This window comes from Opisthocomus hoazin, chromosome 2 (genome assembly GCF_030867145.1).
Source record: "Opisthocomus hoazin isolate bOpiHoa1 chromosome 2, bOpiHoa1.hap1, whole genome shotgun sequence".
In the NCBI taxonomy this organism is placed as follows: domain Eukaryota; kingdom Metazoa; phylum Chordata; class Aves; order Opisthocomiformes; family Opisthocomidae; genus Opisthocomus; species Opisthocomus hoazin.
Genome location: NC_134415.1, coordinates 10,768,288 through 10,793,095, shown reverse-complemented (window position 1 = coordinate 10,793,095; position 24,808 = coordinate 10,768,288). Strand labels below are relative to the sequence as shown.

General features: G+C 39.4%; 1 protein-coding gene across 7 annotated transcripts in view; it reads left to right on the top strand.

Moving 5' to 3' along the window:
• The window catches only part of RGS7 (regulator of G protein signaling 7), a 266,918-nt gene that overhangs the window by 198,206 nt on the left and 43,904 nt on the right, over window positions 1-24,808 (top strand). For all 7 annotated transcript variants that reach the window (XM_009933299.2, XM_075412522.1, XM_075412521.1 and 4 more), the window contains 4 exons: window positions 5,741-5,805; window positions 7,596-7,672; window positions 7,816-7,897; window positions 23,782-23,856. In XM_009933299.2, coding sequence (XP_009931601.2) covers window positions 5,741-5,805; window positions 7,596-7,672; window positions 7,816-7,897; window positions 23,782-23,856 — 299 coding nt within the window. The remainder of the gene's footprint in view (window positions 1-5,740; window positions 5,806-7,595; window positions 7,673-7,815; window positions 7,898-23,781; window positions 23,857-24,808) is intronic.

Genomic DNA, 24,808 nt, shown 5'->3' with positions numbered 1-24,808 from the left:
TTTTGGTGCTAAAGCAGGGTGTTAAATTCTTGAAAGCAAATTGAAAGCATTATGATAACATCAAGAAATATGAAATAATTCAATGGATGCAATTTTAAATTAGGGTCTACAACAGGATATTCTTTATCTGATCCTATAGTTTATGTAGCTTGGGTGACTTCTCTTCCATATCTCTTTTTGTCATGCTGCAGGGCTTTCCCAAGCCAGTGTCATCTGGGAACTTTTGTGTGTTGAAGGCGAATTTGCCTTTTTCTAATTCTTGAGCTCTCTGGTAGTTTGAAATTTGGTTTCTTTCTTGCCCTTGGTTTATGTAAGAAAGTCCTCTACCCATCTAAATCTATAATGAAATTGCATTCCTTAAATGTTATACAAATAGCGTGATCAAAGAGTAAAAAGTAGAGAAAGGGAGGAATGTTTCAGAAGTTGTGTTTGTAAACATCTGGCAATTTAGTGCACATAAGCTATCATGGTCTTCCTTCTAACTTAATGTTATTAGCTTTTACTGAAGAGTGTAGTCCTTTTATAGACACACAAGGCTGAATGGTGACCCGTTTGTCCACCTAAAAGTTGTCATCTTTTTTTAAGACTAAGTGAAACTTAATAGCTGTTGCAAAGAGCAAAAATTATTTTTTTTAATTGAGTAAAAGCAGAGGTGACCTAAAGATGGTATAAATAGCCCTAGAAATTCTGATGTTTAAATAAGATAGTTGGTTTCGTTTTCTCCATCCTGCAGTCAAGTTCTGTGACAGTTGTCCTGTAATTCTCCATCTGATGCAGGCACTTGCATATGGAGGGAGAACTTCTGTCTCCCACAGGGCACTCTGAAGCCCTTAGAACCTGCAGTACTTTCTAGTTTCTTTGCTCTTTAAATACTGGCTAGTCATGTACATACTGACTCTGAAACCAGAATTTTGAATCACAGAGAGTATAAAATTAATCTGGCCTCACTGAAAGCTACACGCACCATCTGGGGCTGAATCAAGCTGTAACACCACTGACACTGGGACAATTATGTAAGGCGTTTGCGTTCATCGTGGTGGATGTGTAGGTGGCATTATCCATGGTTTTCAGAGGCCCAGTTGTACTTCCATTGAATTTAGCTGGGGCTTTTTCTTTGCTGTAGTAAGAGGGAAGATTTAGCCCCTGTTAAGCAACAAGCTTAAATTTGCCACTTTAACATTTGGGTGAAAGCTCTGGCTTTTTTCAGTAAGCGTGTGTAAGATAATGTGTACTCGGTCCAGTTGCTTGATTCTGGAATGAAACCTGTCATTATCACTATGATCTTATTTAAAGGAAAAAATGTATAGAGGTTTGTGTGGAGCTTTCAAGTACAAGTGGACAGTCAAGAATAGGAAAGAAAGGTTACCTAACCATAAAAATGTGTAGTTTTGGGTCTAACAGTTCAAAAACTTGCAGGAGGGAAAACCCAGATGCCCTCTTCGTGCAACTCTCTCTAGAACATTTTGCAGTCTCACTTTGAGCTCTCACGTTGCCCATGTTCTGTAAATGCCTGAACAGAATTTTCAAGAGTGAGTAGTCTGTATTTACTGCACAGCTACCAAAATGTCTTTTAGTGCTGGTTTCTAGTTCAAATGCCCATTTATAAACGTCACTGACCATCTTTCATTATGAAATATTGCGTATTAATATTGCTTTTAAAATTATTGGCAAATCTGTTTTCTCCTGATAATCAGTCACTTCTAACACACAAGCTATAGCATCTAATACATGATTCACTTTAGTGGAGGCAATTATGTTGATTGCAAAATCCACTAGAATACACTGGCTCTAAAAATAAGAGTGTATGTGGCAGTCCATATTTAGCAAATTGAGGTTATTAATCAGGCCCTGCTCCTTGCATGTCATTCATCCATACGTTAAGCATTTTTCAGCACTGTTGTCAGAGAGCGACAAGAGCGGGCAGCTCTGCAAGGGAAGGTAAGCAAGAACTGAGGGTGGCAACAGTGCAGGCAGGAGCAATGTCCTCACTGACAAAGTCTCCAGGAAGGTCCAAGGTCAAGCCAGGAAGCCAGGGCAGCGTTGGTATGTTACAGGGCTGGTTAGAGGTGTATCTACGTTGTAGCTCAGGCGGAGGCCCAGGGAAGTGGCTGGGCTTGAGCACAGCTCCCTGCAGGGGACCTCAGTGAAGACCCTGGATGGGCTGCTTGGGGCAATTACAGCTCTGTGGTGTACTGAGACCCCTGTCCAAGACCCTGGGTGGGCAGATAAATAGACAAATAAATAGAGAAGTAGAGTTGCTTCTGTATCAAGCTGTAAGAACACTGACAACTCATACAAACAATGGGATTAGAAAAGCAGACACTGTCATTCTCTGAATTGCTGAGGGCTCATGACTCTGCTTTGAGAGAGAAACAGGTAACTGACTGACATCCTTCCCAGATGCTCAAGTTCAGGCTACTGGACACAAGAAATTATTTCGTATGTGTTTTGATGCAGAAAAAGAATGGTACCTATGAAAGATGGGAGCATCTGTATTTCAGATCTCATTGCTCTAAAAGTCAGAAGAACAAAACCTCCTTTCTCTGTGTCTTCAAATGTTCTGGCTAAAAATCAGAGCAATTTTTCACATTCTTCTTACTTTCCAATGTGCTAGTGAATTTTATTACAGACAAGCCAAAGAATATGATAACAAGAGTGTGAAATGGTGAACTCCAGTTCCTGAGCTGCTGCCAGCAGTAATAGTAGCTCTTAAACATGCACTTCTATAATAAGGATGTAATTGTTAGCACACAGCAATGGCAGCAAATTGAGTCAAAGAGTAGGAATGTACTTCAGGTCTATTTTCCTTTATGCTAGTGGATATGTCATATTGCCTAGATAACTAATTTGTTCTTGGACATGTTCTGCGTTATCCGCACTGGCACACAGAAACATTTCTGACACAAAGAATCCAACTATGGGAATTGTAACCTTTAGGCTCCTGAAGGGAACGGGATCTGGATAGTGCAGACAAAAACGTCTGAGAGGTGAACATGATTTTTTGAGTCTTGGCTAAGATACCTTACCTGAAGAGGTCTGCAATAAAGCTGGAGAAGGACCTTTTACAAGGGCATGTAGTGATAGGACAAGGGGTGATGGCTTTAAACTGAAAGAGTGGAGATTTAGATTAGATATAAGGAAGAAATTCTTTTACGATGAGGGTGGTGAGGCCCTGGCACAGGTTGCCAAGAGAAGCTGTGGCTGCCCCCTCACTGGCAGTGTTCAAGGCCAGGCTGGATACGGCTTTGAGAAACCTGGTCTGGTGGAAGGTGCCCCTGCCTATGGCAGGGGGCTTGGAACGGGATGATCTTTAAGATCCCTTCCAACCCTCACCATTCTATGATTCTGTGATATGCTCATAATGAAAAAAAGTGCTTCTTGTATTTGCTATGGAGCTGGAGCAAAAAGGGTCTTTAAAATAACCCAGCAGAAAGATACTGCAGTGCAGTCACACAGTGGAGACAAGAGTTTTCTTAGATGCAGTACTAGATTAATAGTGTGGCAAGCTAATTCCTCTCTCCGACTGCTGGTGACCTGGTGGTTGTTTTGCCAGTGCTGAGAACTCTGTGATCCGAAGACGGTTTCTTGTTAAAACCTATCATGACAGAAAGATGGACAGTCAGCCACCTCGGCAGCAACAATTGTTGTTGGAGGTAGCAGGAGATGCTAATCCCAATGTACACCCACAATGAGACTCAAGGAAGTGCTAAACTAACTGAAGTGCCTTTACAAGAACCACAAAATGTGGTTTACAAGGGCTTAATCCAGTGCAGAAAACAAGGCATTTGTTTTCTTTCTGTTCAGATGGTGTTAGATTTGTTGGACTAGACAGAATGAGGCCATCGGAATTCTCAGAACTGTCTACCTGTTTCTATTAAATATCTATTTTATTGCTAATATTTTCAAGGGGTTTAGGAGCTTTTCTTCCTTGTTCAGTGATATAACTGATTTTGAAGAAAAAGATAGGAAAGTGCTTCACTGTAAAAGGAGCTAAATGACAAAGACCATCTCTCTCGTCAGTATTCTCTTACCACTCTACTGATTATGGACACAACCTAGATACTAAGGGTCCAGAATTCATCCTCTCATCTCTGTGACATTTCAGCATGCATGCTAATGCACTATTGTAAGTGTATACTAATATTAAAATGCGTGGAAGCTGAGGCTATAGATACTGTTTGTCTGCTGTACTTGATGTGTGATGTGGATTTGTGTCTGTATTAGCAGATTTTGTAGACACAGAAATTGCTTTGGAACCAGGGGGGATGTGGGAGTGCAGGGAATAGAGAAAGAGACTATGGCTTCTTATGGGAGTAGAAAGTGTAAAAGTGTGAAAGAAAATAGACCAGATAACACACAAAATGAGGAAAAAATAGACGACAACAAGTAACACCTGTAACTGCAGCCGGAGTTATTAAAAGTACTTGTCATCAGTTCCACTGAAATAACATCCAGTGGAGTGGGTTTGCATGCATTTGCAGGTGACATCAGAAATAAATGTTTCCGTGGAGTTGTAAAATACATAATTGATCTGATTACCTTAAAAATCAAAGCTAAATGTAAGATGAACAATTCCTTCTTCCTAGTGACTGCAAAAGTTGGGTTCTTATGTGAAGTGATTCCCCTTTGCTCCTCTAGTGGACAAGATGGCAGTCAGGAAGCGGGAGCATTCCTAACCACAACCAGTAAATATGGGCTCTTTTTGCTGATCGTAAAGACCACAAACAAGTTAAGGTTTTCTCGCCTACACTGATCATAAGATTCCTCCATCTCACACCTGAGAAGGTGCTCTGAAGTAATAAAGTGGGTAAATATTGAAAAATAAGGAATTGTGCTACGCTCATTGTCTTACTGGTTGCAGAAGCTGTAAAATATTCAGAGCTGATGTGGAGTATTCATTGCTAAATAAAGTCTATTGGAAATGTACTTCATTCAAGGGTAATGGAGCACATGAAGAATTCAGGATCAAGCAACGTGATGCTAACCACTGTGCTTTTTATGTAGCCGTAACTTGCATTTTCATCCCTGCATCCTTTCAGTATTTAGCTGTCAGTATTCCATTTATTAGTTAAGATTCTGCTCTGTCTGAATGAGGTGGAGACAGAACAACTCTTCTGAAGGAATTTGGATCTAGAAAATCAATGAAAGAATATTTTTTTCTCATTATATCTAATACATAATACACTTTTTTCATTTTTTGGTCTCATTATTTTCTGTTTTAAATATTGGTCATAGCAGACTATACTGTATGAGGCTTGAATTTTTTCTGAAATTAATTTTTAAATAAAATCTTCTTAGGTTGAATTTTTGTGATTTCGAACTATAAAGTAAAAATAAATAAAACTAGGTATACACATTCTTAAAAACCTATTTGACTAATATAGCAGCAACTCCTGATAAAAATCTTACACATTGTGTGTTATACACACACAGTTTAAAAAATGTTTTTGCCATTTTTTTTAATGTGCTAGTTCCCTGACCATGAAACAATCTCACCCCAAGTATCTCATGCATTTTGCATATGATGTCTGTTGCATAAAGCACATTTTATAACTATTTAATGAATCTCTGTATCTGACCCATCATTGTAGTTACAATACTGGTAGCATTGGTGCCATATTTAAAGCTTTTTAGAATAGAGGGAGAAATAAAAACAAAAAAGGCTAGCAGTAAAATAGAGATGAAGAAAAACAGGTTTGTGAGATGGTAGCAAATTCTGTGTTATTTTATTCTATTACAGCCGTTTACCTCTGCAAGCGGACAATGCAAAACAAAGCAAGGCTAGAGCTAGCAGACTATGAAGCTGTAAGTACCTGGGGAAAAATAAACTTCTCTACTGGGCCTAATGAGCATGCGAAATAATGTTAAGCATGAGAACTATAGGTGTTATGTGTGAAAATTTACTAGTTATCCACTTTTGCCAGCACGTGGTTCTGACAGTGCTCAGTAGTCGTAAATGCTGTTTGAGAGACTGTAGTGAAGGCTAGCTGGGCAAAAGTTGAGATTTTGGTCCATCTCTAATCTTAGTCTGCTCAGAGCATCATGCCAGGATCAGAAATAACTGTCCACAAATCCCAGATACGCCACGAGTGTTTGAAAGCAACTGTACTCTACACCGTATGAGGTTTGAATGAAGGATCCCTGGCAACATTTTCAAAAGAACTTGGTAGCTGTAGAAATATGAATCTCATTCTTAGAAGTGATGCTGGCGCTTGAGCCCTTGCCCCATTAGTTAGACAGATGCAAAGAGGGTCAGACTAGAGGCACTGCCCACTCCCTGGATGTTGTGCTGTGCCCCAGGCAAGGTAAGACAATTGGGGCCGGGAAGAGCTGGAAAAAGAGAGTTAGGTTAGCTGATGAGGATGGCATTCACTAAGAAGAGAGATGTCTTGAGCTCCATCCATATACCCCCCAAAATTCCTGAATTTTTCATGAAAATGTTGACATAAAATTCATGAACAACCCTGTTTCTGCGCTGAAAGCTGCCCAGCTGTACTGCTGTGACATGATAGCAGGATACTCAGCCAGGCCTCTCACCATGCCAAGTCCTCCAGCCGCAGCACCATGCTGACACACTTTATTGCTTCTTCTGGCACAGGCTTGCTTTTCAGTGTACTACACTGTGGGGTATGCGTAATTTTATACATACATGCCTTAGAAAATTCACCTCCAGTATACAATCCACAAGAGCCTTTACTGGTATTGACAAGATCTCTAGGAATTCTCTTTTTCACTCTCTGCAGTCTTTATTTTCAGTAAGTATGGCATAGAGATACATTTGGAATGCATAGAAATACAGTTAAAACAACACTTTTTTTAGGAATTTTACAGACAGTTTTTCATTTAGTCTGAGTAAAAGCAGCGCAGAAAAGTAACTGGGGTCTTTTTGGAGGAAGTTAACCTCAGCCTTCTCCATGTTAACAGACTGCATACTGATGCCATGTAAGCTGGAGGGAGACTGGAAAAGCTCTGTTACAGACAGTGAAGCTGTTCCTACACCAATGGAGGAAATAATTTTGCTAAGATTATACAAATATTCTTTCTGTTATTATTCATAGGCTGTAGGATATATACATTACCTGTACAGCAGTCAAGAACTATAGTCTGCATTTTTTTTAAATTAGGATAGCTGTTGAGGTCTTGGAAGATTCCTATATTACCAAAATATTATAGTTTCTCATATGAATCATGCAGTATGGAAAGTACTGCTGTTATCTTTCAATATTAGATACTTTCAAAACATGAATGTTTCTTTATGTTATTACAAGAATACTCAGCCTGCACCCAGTATATAAAAATGCTTCAGAAATCCCATGTTCTGCTGAAGGTTGCATCCACCGTTGTCATCAGAGTTTCAAAACTAAAATAGTCAGGACATTTAAAAGTAGATAGATCTAGTATTCCATCCTGTTTCATGTCAAACAAAGACTTTATATCGCATAGGGAAGGTACATTTACAGTGGCACAGATATCATGACTTGTATCACATCCTAGGGAGGGAGGGGGGGCAAGGGAAGAAGGGAAAGATAAGCTAAAAGCTATCAAATAGTAAATAACTTACAACCTAACCCACTAAAACTGCGGTGTATTTTCAGGAGAGTTTGGCCAGGCTACAGCGAGCGTTTGCTCGGAAATGGGAGTTTATTTTTATGCAAGCTGAAGCACAAGCAAAGTAAGTTCCTTTGAAGAAGAGGAGTTTTGGGTTTGTCTGCTGTTTGAATGGGGGAAGGGGAGAGACAAGTGACTGGACACTTGCTGTGTTTAAAATTACTGTTGTTAACACCATTTCTTTTAAATATCTTGTGATGTTGACAGAGTGGACAAGAAGAGAGACAAGATAGAGAGGAAGATTCTTGACAGCCAGGAGCGAGCGTTCTGGGACGTGCACCGGCCGGTGGTGAGTGCTGGAGAAGCCACTCTGCCTGTCAGTGGGGCTGCAGAGAAGTGTCAGCCTCTGTGGAGCACTGTGGTAGCCTGCGAACAAGTCAAAGGGCCGTGGGCCAGGAGCTGGGGGGTTGCGGCCCACCCCCCATTTTTTGCAGGATCTATAGTTTATATCATTCTACTATTGAAACTGCAGATATGCGTACACTCAGTTTGGGGTTTTCAGTGAATAGATTTGTTGTGTCTGACTTCTTGAGTCAGAAGAGACCTGTCTTTGACTATTACCATCTCAAAGGTTTCCCAGGGTATGAGTGACACAAACAAAATTAGCATAGCTAAAAATACTTTTTAAAAAATCTTTTCTTTTAATCTGCTTTTTTGCTCACTAAGCCTTTCAACTTCACTCTGGTCATATTTCCAAGCTATTTTTGATGTACCTAAAGGTTAGATATTGTTGGTTTTGAGCTGTGGGAGTCATACACTGTCTAAACGAGATTTGTCTGAGTTGCTTGTCAAAGTCTGTCTGAAACAAAATTTTAAAAAAGGGGTCTTATGTAATCATTTACCTTTGAGAGCTAAAAACTTTGAGAAAGAACGTCAAATGTCACAAGACATCCAGTTAAACTGTGAGAACTCAACAATCACACTTTTTTGCTTTGCTACAGAATTATATCTGTTCCCCTTACCTAGAGTTAAGCTTTCATTTTCACAGAATCACAGATCGCAGAATGGTAGGGGTTGGAAGGAACCTCTGTGGGTCATCTAGTCCAACCCCCCTGCCGAAGCAGGGTCACCTACAGCAGACTGCACAGGACCTTGTCCAGGCGAGTCTTGAATATCTCCAGAGAAGGAGACTCCACAGCCTCCCTGGGCAGCGTGTTCCAGGGCTCCGTCACCCTCAGAGGGAAGAAGTTCTTCCTCATGTTCAGACGGAACTTCCTGTGCATCAGTTTGTTTGTGTACAGAGTTTGGTATCATTACCAATGAAACAGAATATGGCCTATATCTTCCACTGTGACACTGGGAAAAGATACTTAACTAAAGCTAACTGTTTTGGGGAAGTAAAGTTAGATTGATGATACCGGTAGAAGAGGTGAATGCAGTGAGAAAGTTTCAGATAAAAACCAATAAACTTGGACAGCGTCAGCTGACATTTGTGACTGTGGAATTGAAAGAGCAGTAGAAGAAATAGATTTTTAGGCAGGATTTAAAATGTTAGGTAGAGAAAATACTTTGAAGTCAAAGATTCAAACCACAGGCATTAGATATAAGAAGACTGGGACATTATTGTCTATCCACTGACATAAAATAAGGAAGGAGGACAGAAAACAATCTGCCATCTGAGGTTGATGGGAGCTACAAATAGAATAGACACAGCAAGTTTCTATGGACCTGAGAACTTTGAAGGTGCAGACAGCTTCTCTATTAGCTGCAGAGATGGATCTCAGGGTTTTGAATCTGGGAATGAGATGCTATTTCCAGGTTTGGAAGAGAAGATGAGTTGCTGAAATTTGAAGCTAAGGTATAGGCAGACAATGTGGAGAGAATTAAAAGGACAAGGACAAGAGGAAATTGAATCTGATTAAGAGCTTTGGATGAACTGTGGATAAATCTGCCTGGTCCAGCAGAAGTTTTTAATCTGGTTGTAGGCATACCTAGGAAATATCAGAGGCAAAGGACTGGCTTACTGTCAGCAAAGTAGGCTCCTGACTTTAGGAGGTATAAACAGAAGCACAGAAAGATTGATACTTTGGCTAACCAGCTCCTCTCACTAGTTAGTGAAATACTTGTTTTGAAAATGTTGTTATGAATTCACTGTCACAGTAAAAGCAAGAAACTTCAATTAAAAAGAATAAAAAATAAAAGAGGACCGGACTGGTAAGATGAGGATAATGCTACAGCTAATTACAATTTCTAACGGCTTTTCAAGCCCCCTAAAAGCCCATCAAAAACTCACAGAAATGTTGCTGCAACTCTGGAGAGCTAATTTTGGAAAAATAGCTATTGTTTGAATAAGAATCTGGGCTTAATGATTATTTTATTTACAGTTTTCTATCTTTTGATAAAAATTCAGAGGCTAGGGGCAGTGACTATACTGTTCAAAATGCACACGTTTAATTTTTTTTCAATGAAAATCAATTTTGAGGACTAAATATTTCATTATTTGCTTTTTTTGTTTAGGTGAGTAAAGAAGTAATTTCCAGGGTTTTTTTGCAAGTGTCTTGGTCCCTAGTTGCTTTATTTCTTGCCTACCTGGCTACAGTGCTGGTACAGAACCTTTACATATAGAACATAAGCTATGAATATTAAAACAGCATTTGCTTTCAAAAAAGAGGTACTTCAAGGTGATGAAAGGGATAGAAAACGGAAGCAAGCCGTCAATCGAAAAGGACAGTGCAGCAGTGCACTACAGGAGTGGGAGACATGACAAAAGAGCTGCTAGATGACAGTGAAACCAGGAGAGTGTAGCTGCAGAAAAAGAGCATGATTTGGGTATCAGAAATGTCACTGTGACTGATAAGTTTAAAATAAAGGAAATTAACCAAGATTTGATGTGTAAAGAGCATTTGCCTCAAAAAGCACCTTTATTTCATAGGTCCCAAGTCAAAGTCAATCCTGCAGGTGGTTACAGAGGCCCTTGAAGATTTGTGCTATAGTCCGAGAGACAGACAAATGCTTGAAAGTCATCACGGCTTTTACTTTTGATCAGCTGGCTGGCTAGTGCCCTCAACTTTTTCCTAGGCTCTCAGACTGAGATGACACTTGGAGACGAGCCAGAGAAAGTGGATTTGGAGAGGAGTTTTTGCAAATAGTCTCCTGTTCTTCAATTTTCTTTTGGGAGGCAGTGAAGAGAATAGCTTTGATATCTCACTTATGAGTTTCCCTTACAATATTTATTTAATTGCAGTTTCACCGTGTATTTAATTTTCTGTCTTGCTGTGTGTTTTTCTGTAATGTGGAGTGTAATCTTGATCATTTCTATAAATTCCATTTGCTGCTTTATGTAGAAAGATCTTAGCTTGCACCTAGAAAGAATATGACTGAGCTTCAACTGTAGGTGCTGCAGCCTGCAGAGACTTTCCTGAACAACTTTTAATCTTACCAGTTCACATACCAATTGCAGTAAAACCATGGAAATGTGTGTTGGGGAGACCTGTATAAAATCCCTTGAGATCCTGAGCAGCAGACCTACGATAAAGTCCATGCCATTATTTCTAAGGTATAGCCAATATCTACCATTGGCCAGAGATTAATATTATTCAGATATATAGTGACACATTTCTGTTTTTGATGGCACAGTAAACATATCTTAAAAGCCTTCCTTTTCTTTCTACCTGCCTAGAAAGTGTATCATTTTCATAATTTTGAAACTTCTGTCAATAACAGACTATGGAACTGAGTGAAAATTGGTTAGGAGGATTAGGGCGTTAGTCAAAAAGCAGTGAGAAATCCAACTAAATTGGGGAAGTCAGTTCCTTCCAGGCAAAAGCAATTAAGAAGTTACTCTTGTTTGAAAAGAAATGTCATGCTCCTGATTAAAGTCTTTATAAAAGAACTCGTAGCTTTCCTGAATTATTCTCACTGTTAAATGCATCATCTTACACTTGTTAAAAAGGGACAATCAGGTACTAAAACAGTAAATCCCCTTGAAACTCTCAAACCCGCATCTAATACAGTAGGAGTAGAGTAGCTGTGGCCTGCTGTAACATTAACTCTTCTAGGTAGCAAGCAAAGACAGCTGATGTCTTGCTGCTACAAACAATTCACTTTTCCTCCTGAGTTACACATTAATGTAATTTAAATGAAATGCATAATAAAGGCCTGTTGGCTACTTGTTGAGATTCAGATTAATTCAGAAGATAACAGGGGAAGAATCCTTTCCTCCTGAAAGTCATCTGTATACTTGTTAGCTATAATAAATTGAAAAAAACTTTTTTATTTTCTCCAAAACCAAAACCTGTATTTGTGTGATTTAACACAGTAAGACAAATTATCCAGAGTGGGTATGTCTGGTAAGGACAGCAACAATGTCAAGGGCAAGTGTGGTTTTAAGATAATTCACTGATTATGTAAAATTCAGAAATATGTATGATTTCTGGATTTGGGGGTTTCATGCCATTGTTTCCTAGTAGTAAACTAAGAAAAATGAATCGTTAAATTTTTTTAAACCATGTCACACTTCCCACACCTCTTGCTGCTCTATATAGTTTTTTTATGAGACTCTCCTCTCCTCTCCTCTCCTCTCCTCTCCTCTCCTCTCCTCTCCTCTCCTCTCCTCTCCTCTCCTCTCCTCTCCTCTCCTCTCCTCTCCTCTCCTCTCCTCTCCTCTCCTCTCCTCTCCTCTCCTCTCCTCTCCTCTCCTCTCCTCTCCTCTCCTCTCCTCTCCTCTCCTCTCCTCTCCTCTCCTCTCCTCTCCTCTCCTCTCCTCTCCTCTCCTCTCCTCTCCTCTCCTCTCCTCTCCTCTCCTCTCCTCTCCTCTCCTCTCCTCTCCTCTCCTCTCCTCTCCTCTCCCCTCCCCTCCCCTCCCCTCCCCTCCCCTCCCCTCCCCTCCCCTCCCCTCCCCTCCCCTCCCCTCCCCTCCCCTCTCCTCTCCTCTCCTCTCCTCTCCTCTCCCCTCCTCTCCTCTCCTCTCCCCTCCTCTCCTCTCCTCTCCTCTCCTCTCCTCTCCTCTCCTCTCCTCTCCTCTCCTCTCCTCTCCTCTCCTCTCCTCTCCTCTCCTCTCCTCTCCTCTCCTCTCCTCTCCTCTCCTCTCCTCTCCTCTCCTCCCTTCCCCTCCCATCCCCTTGGTTTTTCATGACTTTTCCATCCTGTCCTTCAAGATCAGTCTCAAAGACTCGGCAAAGGACTGCAGGTAACTTGACTGAGGTGGTGCAATCCTTCATTTCACGCTCCAGTGCTACAAATCCTAGACTTTTCTGGACCAGCCACTTGTTTAGCCAGAGGACACTGATGTCTGCTTTATCATAATATTTTCAGAAAGTTTTTAAACATCTCCAGGAAATGAATGTGAACCATGCCATCCAATGTATGATGTATCCACATACAATTTTCGTGTCTTCTTTTGCACCAGTTTCCCCGTATATATGTGTATACACCAAGGGCGTTACCTCTCCAGCAGACAGGGAATGGAGCCAAAGCAGCAATTGTCAGTCTCAGATAATCACACTGCTGGTGATGAAACAAAGCCTTATACAATATTTTATTTTCAGAAAATTGTTACAATGTTTATGATCCATACTCACATCGGTTTGAGGCAGATATTTATCAACCTTAGAGCTAGCCTGCTAACTAAGATCTTTATGGAGGAGTTTGTACTCACAATATTTAGCACTATTATTTAGTCTGATACTGGAGGAAGAGTGGGACAGATGGAGAAAAAGAAGCCAGCTTTCTTGCAGCATTGCAACAAACTGAAAGTGCTCAAGTTAAAACTGAGGATTATGAAGAGGTCAGAAACTGTGAAATAGCTAACTGGTGAGATGGTGGAAGGACAAAGAAAAAAGAGATTACAGCATTGTTTTTAGTAAGAACCAGTTCTGGTACAAACAAGGAAAATAAGCTGAAGCAGTAAAGATAAGGAATTTTTTAAATAAGTGCAATGTTTATACATTGATTTTTGTTTCTGTGTGAATTAAATATGCTGCTGTAATCCAAAGCATTCTGTCAAGGATCTTATTATAAGTCAAAAGGCAGATAACCGATTTCTAAATGTCACCTATATTTGGCAATAACATTTTTGGAGACATGTGGTCAGACTTCCCTGTTGTTACTTGTTTTCAAGTGAATAACCTAAATTCTTCCACATGGAATCCGTAAAACAGCAGTTTCCTGACTTTTGGGATGAAAAAATTGGAGAAAGCAATAATGACTCTGAGTATTTAGCACAGGGGCAACAAACCAGGTAAATTTAATAGGCTTCCTTATGCAACAGTATTGCAAATAGTGGAATTGTGACGTACACAAAAATCACATTAACAGAGCCTTAATTAAAATTAATATTACTGCTTGAATAAATACAGTGGATCTATCATTTTTGTATGCATTTTGCATATTATGTGTTTCTCTGACATAGAGACCACTAAAAGGTTTTCTTTTTTTTTAAACAATATCATAAAATCTTGTTCTCCTAAGGTGAAAGCCCAGCTTTGCACTAGATCTGTCCTTAAACGAGCATTTATGTGCGAATGTGAGAATTTCTGTCAAGATTCAGGATGCTCTATCTCCTATGGATTAATTTTATGGTTTAATTTATTAGTATTATATTTCTTGAAAATCCCTCTGTATCTCTTTTTCCCCTGTTCCAAGAGGTCCTTGGTTTGCACAGGCATTGGAATTCCTTCTGCGTCTGATATTATTCAGGGAAAAGATCTGAACTCTAATTTGAGAAACTGAATAGGTATAAACAGGAAACTGGTACAGTGTAGGTTCCTTTTTTTTGGAAAGATGCTGAAAATCTTTGAAATATTAAGTAATTCTAAGTTACATGCTAAGTGAGGTTCCCCTTCTCTTAGTTTGAAACCATTTGAGTTTTACCATGCTGCAAACATAATTAAAGCTTGATCAGACTAATTCATCAAATGTCTCTCCGTTGTCTGATGGTCTGAACTTTGTTTGTCTTGTCCGAACAAGAGAAACATCTCGTAGTTAAACCTTTATCAATTAATTTCCACTAATGGCACTCCTTGCCATGTTTTGATAAAGACCACTGCAGCACAACAATGGAACTACTGCTATTTTGGTAGTAGTCAGTGATCTTCTAATAAACCCTTGAATAAAGCACGTATTGATTTTACTAATTGGCCCAAATGACAAGTTTTCTGTCCTTCATGTGGTGCTGTCTATAGTGGGTTTAACTTCTGCTTGAATGCTTATGCCTTTCTCTGCAGTTTATCAAGAATTCATTATTTCTGCATCAATATGTTTCTAGTGGATGACACAAGCAGGTTTATTGCTTATTCATTTCAATTTAATAAATAAGTCTGGAGCTTTATATTATTTTTTTCTGTTCTTTAGTGACTCAAAATGAAATTAACTAACAAGGACATGTATGGAGTGTTTAAACTTATTCTATGCTGCCTGCATAATTCTCTACTAAAACCTTCAACAGAACACTTAATCCTAAAAAATCTTTTATTAATTCTTGCGAATAAGACAATCCCTTCCTTTGAAGGAAGCAGTTCAATAAGATTTGACATTGAACATTCTGTGGCCTGAAATACCAGTTCAATGAATGAATAAGAGAAAATTAAAAGCTATGTTTACTTAATTAAATGCCAACAGGTTGTACATCATTATCAGCTGATATAGACAGGTTTTAGCAGTTAAGCTGTGTACAACTGATTTGTTTCTATAATCCTACTTGACTGTAGATCACTATATTCAGGGCTATTTGCAGCATACAGTCAGATGTATCACATGTTTTAAAAATAGATTCATATTAAGGAACGTAACCAAATTTGAGGCTATTCTATTCAAGTCCAGTTCGAAGTTGTATTTGTTTATGTCAGTCACACTGAATCCATACATTGTAATTATTTACTCTATCTTGTGTTCCATAAAGATAGCATTTAGTAGCATAGAACACTTCTTTTAAAAGATGTAATGAAAAGGCTGTAGAAATTGGGGGAAATATCTAATGCTTCAGTAGAACAAGAAGCTTTCAATGTTTTTCCCTGAGAATCTACCAGATTTATGAGACGTCTGGGAATGAAATCTGAAGCATACTGCTGCAGAATTTACACTTGAGAACAATCTTGGGATTTGCTTCCCAGTCATTAAATACGATTTATAGGTGTTAATTGGAAGGTATAGCTGTACTTCCCAGATAAGCTAATTTCTAACAGAAGAGAGAGTCCATAGGAAAAACTAGAAAAATTGTGAGCTAATTTTGGAGAGGTTTGTTCTGGAGTTCTAGGGAGGTGAAAACTTGATAGAAGCTGTGTACAAAATCATCATCATCTTACATACTTACTGCAAATTATATATGAAGTTACCAAGGACATAATGGACTGTAATCCAAATATTTGTCTTTCTGTATTTGCCTCTTATTAGAACTACAATGCAAGTGGGATTTTGGTGAAAGCACTGTAACTTCTCAGCAGGTATCAAAAGTTCAGTCACAGTGCTTGTGTGTCAGTCACACACCTGAATCAAAAAGGCATGTTTCCAAAGAGGTAGTTGTGCTAAAATTAATTGTGCAGAAACTGGGAATATAATACTATTTAAAAAAAGAGAAGTGTCTATGGCACACATACATACTCCTGAAAATCCAAGTAGATAGAAGAAAAGTTGGTGCTGGTCCCTTCTATTACATGATAGCATCTTGATACTTTAGTAAAACTTACAGTGCCACAACATAGACAGGAAGAAAAAACCTATCTGCTATCATCGATTTCAACTGTGAAACAAAGACGATATTCATTAAGTAGCTAGACCCTGTAGTGGGGATGTCCACCCAACTTAATTTATATTTTGTAATTATTGAGTTATGCTACTTTTCTGATAGATGCAAAGTTGCTTTTTTTTTTTAAAAAAAAGAGTCCATCACTTGTATCCTAAGAATTAAACTCACCATAATATTTTTCCTCTTTCTTCAGACATCTGCTAATTTACTGAGGATCTTGTGACTAGAGATGTTGTCAAGAGAAGTCCCAATACTTGCACGCTTGATTTCTCAGAGTTATTTTCAAAGAACTACTGAATCAAATAGAAATTGTAATTAAGCCGTAGACATTTGGAGAGGCTAATAAAGTTCATAAGAGTGTTTCAGATTAGCTACACCTAGTTGATTGTAGATTTAAGCCTTGATTAAGTGCTTCAGTTGTAAGTAACAATATTTTTTTCAATCGAAAAGGAAGTGGTTCCTTGTAGCCCCGTCCCTGCAATCACTGGTTTGGCTTTGCTGTCTTGGGTGGTGCAGCAGAGACCAGTGAGATCCCCCGAAGCCACAGTATCAATACATGTTCCTACATATTCGCAGGTTCTGGCAACTGTGGCTACTGGGTTTATTTTTTCATCACTCATTTGAGGTTGATTGATCTAATAGTTATAAAGTAACCTACATTTTAATCAGTTTTCAGGTCCTGTCAGATAACCACCAGGAAAACAGTTTTCTGAAATTTGTAAAGGGTTGGAAATGTGCAGCCCTCCTTGGACTGAATCTTGAGAGAACAGGTTGTTTTCCAAATCCTGTTAAAAGAGCTGACCACTTGTACTCAGCACATTTGAAATGTTTCTCTGAGACTTTCCATTGCACTAGCAAAGTCATTAATAGTGCAGCTCTTCTACTGCAAAGCCTATTTACCCATTGATCCTGAAGTGTGTAAAATTCACTGAAGCTGAGGAAGTGTGGGCTGGATGAGTGGTCGGTGAAGTGGATAGAGAACTGGCTGAATGACAGAACTCAGAGGGTTGTCATCAGCGGCGCTGAGTCTAGTTGGAGGCTGGTAACAAGTGGTGTCCTCCAGGGGTCAGTACTGGGCCCAGTCTTGTTTAACTTCTTCATCAACAACCTGGATGAAGAGTTAGAATGTACCCTCAGCAAGTTTGCTGACGACACCAAACTGGGAGGTGTGGTAGATACACCAGAAGGCTGTGCTGCCATTCAGCGTGACCTGGATAGGCTGGAAAGTTGGGCAGAGAGGAACCTGATGAGGTTCAACAAGGGCAAGTGCAGGGTCCTGCACCTGGGGAGGAACAACCTCATGCACCAGTACAGGCTTGGGGTGGACCTGCTGGAGAGCAGCTCTGTGGAGAGGGACCTGGGTGTCCTGGTGGACAACAGGTTAACCATGAGCCAGCAGTGTGCCCTGGCTGCCAAGAAAGCCAATGGGATCCTGGGGTGCATCAAGAAGAGTGTAACCAGCAGGACGAGGGAGGTTCTCCTTCCCCTCTACACTGCCCTGGTGAGGCCTCATCTGGAGTCCTGTGTCCAGTTCTGGGCTCCCCAGTTCAAGAAAGATGAAGAGCTACTGGAGAGAGTCCAGCGGAGGGCTACGAGGATGGTGAGGGGACTGGAGCATCTCCCCTACGAGGAGAGGTTGAGGGAACTGGGCTTGTTCAGCCTGAAGAAGAGAAGGCTGAGAGGGGACCTTATAAACACTTCTAAATATCTGAAGGGTGGGTGTCAGGAGGATGGGGCCAAGCTCTTTTCAGTGGTGCCCAGTGACAGGACAAGGGGCAATGGGCACAAACTGAGGCACAGGAAGTTCCATCTGAACATGAGGAAGAACTTCTTCCCTCTGAGGGTGACGGAGCCCTGGAACAGGCTGCCCAGGGAGGTTGTGGAGTCTCCTTCTCTGGAGATATTCAAGACCCGCCTGGACAAGGTCCTGTGCAGCCTGCTGTAGGTGACCCTGCTTCGGCAGGGGGGTTGGACTAGATGACCCACAGAGGTCCCTTCCAACCCCTACTATTCTGTGATTCTGTGATTCTGTGATTCTGTGATTCTGTGATTCTGTGATTCTGTGAAAATGAAGTAAGTCCCCAAAATATCCAAATAATCTACATGTAAACCTCTACTTTTTCTTATAAGCCATAGCAGGTTCTGCACACTCCAGTAACTTCCATCTCTGGGAAATGAAAAATTGGTGCATTCCAGGAGAATATAACCTGTGTTTTTCTTAGCAAGAGTCTCAGTTTTAGTCATTACTGACAGCTTATTCAGTATAGGATTTTAATGTCTCCTTTGATGCTAAACTTCATATGAGAAAAAATAAACTTTCGCACATAACCAGAGTCAAACTGGGTATTCCTCCAGCTAATTACCCCTTCATTTTTTTCAGCTGAGTAACACTGGATTTTTTTTTTTTTTGCCTCATTTCTTATTTATAAACTTTTGGGCACTAATTCTTCCCTTGATTTTTAACTATGCAAGTTTCAGTGAGCTATGCAAGTAAACTGGAGTATAAAAACTACAAACAAAAATGAACTCTGGTATTCTGCTTATCATTCACTGTCTAATTATCTTCCTTTCCCTACTTTAGAAGTGAGTGATCTGAGCAGTGACTGTTGAGGGTTAGAAGACTCCTTTCCTAGAAAAATGACAGAAATATCAGCAATGACAGAAACAGCAGAATAGATTGTTGGAGAAGGAAATGCTAACATTTGACACTCAGGAAATATCAGTTTTTAAATTTACTGTATTTGTGTCTGACTCTGTCTTTTCCAAGTGGAAGCCAAGATCTGTCATGTTTGTATCCATGTCCATGATTTAAATTTAGAGTGTTTAAGTTTTAAAAGCCTGGAGATCTTGAAATTTAGTATTTTGCAATTAAACTTACCATGTTAGCCCATGCTTGCAAACCAAATAAAAAAGATCTACTTCATAGTATATTGACACTGAAATGCAATGAAATTGTGTAAGGAATGTGAATCAATCTGCCTAAATATTTACTGCTTTAATGCACCCTGAATTTATGGGTGTGCATATTGAAAAGAGGTAATTATTTTAAATAGCACTTATGCGTTTTTAGCTAAAGAGGCTGTGAAATTACATTTCCTTAAATTATCACTAGGTTTGTTTGTATGGGTTGAGTATTACACACCACAGGCTGCCAGAGACCCGAGGCGGCTGTAAGGAAGCAAAGATGAGCCTTGTCTTTCCGTTCTGTTGTTGTGGGGAGGGGAAGGCAGGGTGGTGAATGTCACGCTGCCATGAATGCTTGATTGGAGAGTTCTGTGAGGTGGATTATTTGAATTTCAATGCCTCTAGCTCATGAAGATCATAGGCTGTACCACAGAAATGTACATTGGAAAGGACCGCTGGAGGTCCTCTAGTCCAACCTCCTGCTCAAAGCTTTGAAAGTCACCAAGGATGGAGATTCCACAGCCTCTCTTGAGCAACTTCTTCCTTTTATTATGAAGAATATTTCTTTTCAGCTAACTGGAGTTTCCTTTACTGCAGTTTCTGACTACTGCCTCCCATGCGTTCATGGCGCACCTCAGGTCTAGCTCTGCCAGCCCCCTTGAGGCAGCAGAAGACAACAGTTAGCTCTCCCCTTTTGCAAGCAGAAAAAAGTTGGTTCCTCCACTGGACTTTTTCATTTTGAATATATTTCTTGTGTTGCTTGTGGGGCCCAAAACTAGTCCTGGTATTCCAGATGTATCGTCATGATGCCGAGCAGAAATAAATAACCACTTCCTTTGCCTGCAGGCTATGCTCCTGCTAACGCAGCTGGGTGTGTGGTTTGTCTGCGTTTCTGCAAGGACATACTGCTGACACATGTTCAGCTTCTCCCTCAGATCGTTTATTTGCTACAGAGCAGCAATACAGACAGCCAGTTCCCAGCCTATTGCAATGCATAAGCTTATTCCCTCCCACATACATGGGTGTATTTGTCTCAGATACAAGAAGACTTCTGGTTATCCTGGCTTAAGTAGATTCACAGTTAAATTGCCATATTCTTTAAGAAAGAAAGAAACATCAAAACTTAAACTGACATGATTATAAATATCAATTTACTTTCTGTCAAGGATTTCACACTTTTTAGAATTATGAGTACATCATGGATTTTTTACAGAAAAAGGTGTTGATAGCAATTTATTTTGGCTGTGTGGCCAGGCAATAAAAAGTTGCAGTGTGCAACTTTGTACAGCAGACTATAAATATTAGGTATTCTGCACTATTTGAATGGGAATTTACCACGTCTAAAGCATCACATTTGATGTAAACAACAAATTCTTCCCAAGACTTGCTACAGGTGTCAAAAAATTAATTCACTGCTAGCACTCTTACAAGGACTTAGTTAATTAATTCACTGTTGCTATAGTTATAAGGGAAAGATTATGAATATCAAGCGGATTTTTTTTAACTGAACACAGTCTGAGGTGGTTGTTGTTTTCAAATGTTGATGGTAACCAGATCCAAGCGTGTAAGTTCTTGGACCTCCTCTCCTTGCAGAGGAGTCTTCCTTTTTCCACTGTGTTCCTTGGCAGAATTCTATTACGCAGCCTCCCAGACAGCATCAATAGAAAGTTGTGCTGCTTGGGATTCATACTAATGTGATTATCCTTGAATACTAATGAATACATGCTAATGTGATTGAAGTAGGGGTTAAAAAATCTTCTATACATGGCTTTTGTTTTATATATCTACATCCATTTGTCTCAGTAGTGAATTTATCATGACTGGCCTGACATGTCCTTTGCTGTAAATTAGTACAATGGCATTTGTACTTTGAAAAAAGGGCATGCTAACAGATGGATGAAAAGAAACTAAGTTTCCTTTGAATAAGTGAAAGTTTTTCAACCACTATTTAAAAACAGAGGAGGGCCAAGTTCTACCCTGGTTATGATCTTGCTGTATGATAATTTAAAAGGTCACAAGACTTCCCTCTCTCTGTGTGGAGGGAGAACTGTTTTCATACAGAATATTAGTCCTGAAAGAAAGAAGCATTCTATTTACACATATGGAAGAGGTTTCAAGTCTTCCAGGAAATCTGTTTGAAAACTATTTACAAAATTAGTATGCAAATTATATACTACACACTAAATGGTAATCTTGCAGTAGAGCACTCTGACAGGCATCTCACTATTTGAACTATGGTAGTCCAGTTAAAAAAGCAACACAAAAAGAAAACACAGCTGGATGTAATTGTATCCAAACACACTTATTATGTTAATGGGGGCATACGAATAAAATGAGATGTTGTCCAGCAAAGGTTTTCCCACAAAGACTCTGGAGTTATGTTAACAAAATATTCAAATAATGCACGCTTTTGTGTTTCTTTTAATTGAAAAGATATTTGATATTTATTCCTAAAAAGTGACAGATGAAGTGTGGCAGTACCAGAGAAACAATAAATCCTGTCTCCTATCAAGTAGAATTTTAATAAATATTCTTAGGTTGAGAATAAAACATGAATTGTGGCCCCAATTATGTTAGGTACTTCCAGTCATACAATTTAAATCAAATTATGAGAACGCTATTGTATAGTGGTAGTGATGTATGTCTTAAACTCCTATTGTTACCCCAGGATGTCAGAGCAGTGATACACCCCTTAGTAGCCTTCCCTTTTGCACTGAAGCTTCCCGACGCTGCCCTGCCTGTACCTTCCTGCTGCTGCTCTCCTGCCAGCTGCCCTCCAATCCCACCTTGGTCTGGTTTCTGCCCTCACAGCCTCTCGTGAGTGCCCCTGTGCAGCATGCCACAGCAGCTTTACTTCAGCGCGAGAGGTCTTAAACAGCCGGCTGTCAGTAAGAATCCCCTGGGTGCGGTGGGAGGTCGGTGCTGGGCTGGGGCTCTTTCCAACCAGCCAAAGCTTCACCCTTGTTTGATTCCTAAGAATCTCCCAGGATTTATTGTTGTGTCTCTCAAATCAATCTGCACAGCTTTGGCATGCAAGTTACCTGCGCAAGGTGCTGGATCTGTCCGTACGGATTTACTGCTGGTGGACTTGAAATCTTTGAAAATAAGAGGCTTCAGATTAAATCTGTGCCTTTTTTTTTTTTTTTTTTGTGCACCCCCCCACCTTTTAGGACATCCTTTTAACAAACTAACTGAAAACTAAACAAATAACCGTTTGTGCCTTGTGTAAGTGTGCCTGCTGTTCAAATGGTTGCATGCAAGGGCTGTGGATACTCTTAAAAGCCCATGTCTTCTTCACTGCCAGCTGCCACCATAATCCTAAAGTAGATGCCCTGTTTTCTTTTTAACTTTATACCTCAGTATACTGCCCTGTGAAATTGCTTTCTGCCTTTAAATTGACCATCATGCAAATTTTGTATTTTTCAATCTGTCATTGTCTTTAAGAGCTACAATTTAATCTGACTTTAAAAACTGGCATTTTTGTTTACAAGCACAAAGTGTCCCTTCTCAAATCTAGCTCAGTAGGCCTGTCAGATGCAGTCTGGAGAATATTATCTAAGTGCCTGTTTTTGTTCTTAGTGATGAGGAACTGTTCATACTGCAAATGTAATACGAACAAACACACATTAATGTATTACTTTAAAATAAAAACTTATTTATTAATTTAAAAATCATACTGGATAAAAAAATCAGTATGTTATCTACAGTATTTTCCAGAGGCAAAATATCATTGGCCTGTTTAATGAAATGTATTTGTTTCTTGCCTGTATAAGAAATGTTTAGAATTTTTGTCTGTGAAGATTTACAGCTACATCAAGCATTTTGCATTATAATAAGAAGATAAAGCTTGTATCATTAGTGTGATAATAAGTCCAACTCGGTTGTCTGGCAAGTAGAGTCTACATCTAGTTACTCCCATTAAAAAAACCTAACCTGCTTTCACAAAAAATTTACTCCAGCTAGAGAGCAGATTTTGTACTTCCCACTCTCAGTGGCAAATGTAACTCCTCTAAAATCAATAGGTAAATCTCACCTGAGTGCATAACACTTATTATCTGTTGTTTCCAGCAACGCGTGAAGAACAGATTTCTGCAGAGTTCTAACATAGAGGGAAATGTCAAAGGAAGACGAGTTAGGAGAAACTAGAGGTCTTGTGTCCTTTGGGATGCTAGAGTTGTGAGAATGAATCTTTGAAGGCCAAATCAGATGTGTTGGGAGTCATTCTGTTTAGACTGTCAGTCTTCTGGTTAGGCTGCTGAAGCCTGTTGTGGATTTTTTTTTTCCTTTCCTTTTCTGAAGAAACAACTCCCATTTTGGCACAATTTTGCCATCTTTTTTAAAAAAATATCGTCTTTAAAAAAGTGACCCAAAAGCAGATGCTCCCAGACAAAATGGTGCTTGAGATGCTTTCTTAGCCTATACGTTATTTAGGTTTTAAGGACTATTGCAGAAGGACCTCAAGTTATTATATGACTCTGGTTATTGATTTTCTTAGCCTTACAAAACAAAGAGGAGTATCTCAATGAACATAGTACGGAGTTCCTTCACAGATTTTATCCTTGTGCTTTCCTTTCTTTCTCTTTTAATAGCCTGGATGTGTAAACACTACTGAAGTGGATATAAAAAAGTCTTCAAGGATGAGAAATCCACATAAAACGAGAAAGGTAAGCACTGTTATTACATCAAAAGCAGGAGGTGGAGGTAATTTATAGCACAAAGCTCCATAGTTTCTTAAAACGATTTTTCCTTACAGCTGCAAAGAACAAATACATTAATATATGTTGTTATTTCACAAGCTCTTAATTGAATTAGTATTAACAAATTTGCTGATACTAAATACATGCTATCACATAAGAAAGGCTTTGGAGAATATGAAAATAAAATTAGTTTTTGCATGCTTTGTTTATGTTGTTTAGTGAGTGAATAAAGCATGTTAAAATATTATGGTCAGTAATTAAGGAAAAATAAATTGAAAATGCATTTTAAACTATAACAGCAGTTCTTCTTGTGCTGGTCTTAATGAAAAGAGTGTCTCTATTTTACAATTGTGCCCCAAATGGATGACCAGAAATTGTGGAGAAAATTAGCTTCATCTAAATTAGGATCCAGACATGAACATTGTAAGTTCTCTAGGGATGTATAGATGGACTGGAACAACACTTTCTTTCAAATCCTTTGTATCATAATAATGTAGATTGACTCCAACTTTAAAGTACTTCCTTTGAGGTATATTTTGTGTCAACCCGTGGAAAAATATGTTTTAAAAAGGAAAGTGGATTTAGAGAAAGTTTTAGCTTAGTTTATTTATGGTATTGAAAGGTCCAGATCAGTGTAACGTATGAAGCAGTAACTGCAAATTCAGGAGTCATCCAGATAGTCCATTGTGATAGTCAACCTTTCAGGATACTGTTTCTTCTTTTCCTGCTGGTCATCTCCACTTACTGTAATAGCTGCCTTTCAGTATCATCCCCCATGTTTACTATGCTGTTAATATAGAGACACAATAAAAGTGGATCCTGTGTTCTGTGGCATTATGTAATTGTGCGGGTTTATTTTACACCATGGTGTAGAAGCACATTTTTGTCTGAGTGCATGGCTTATTTGAGGTTCCTTTAG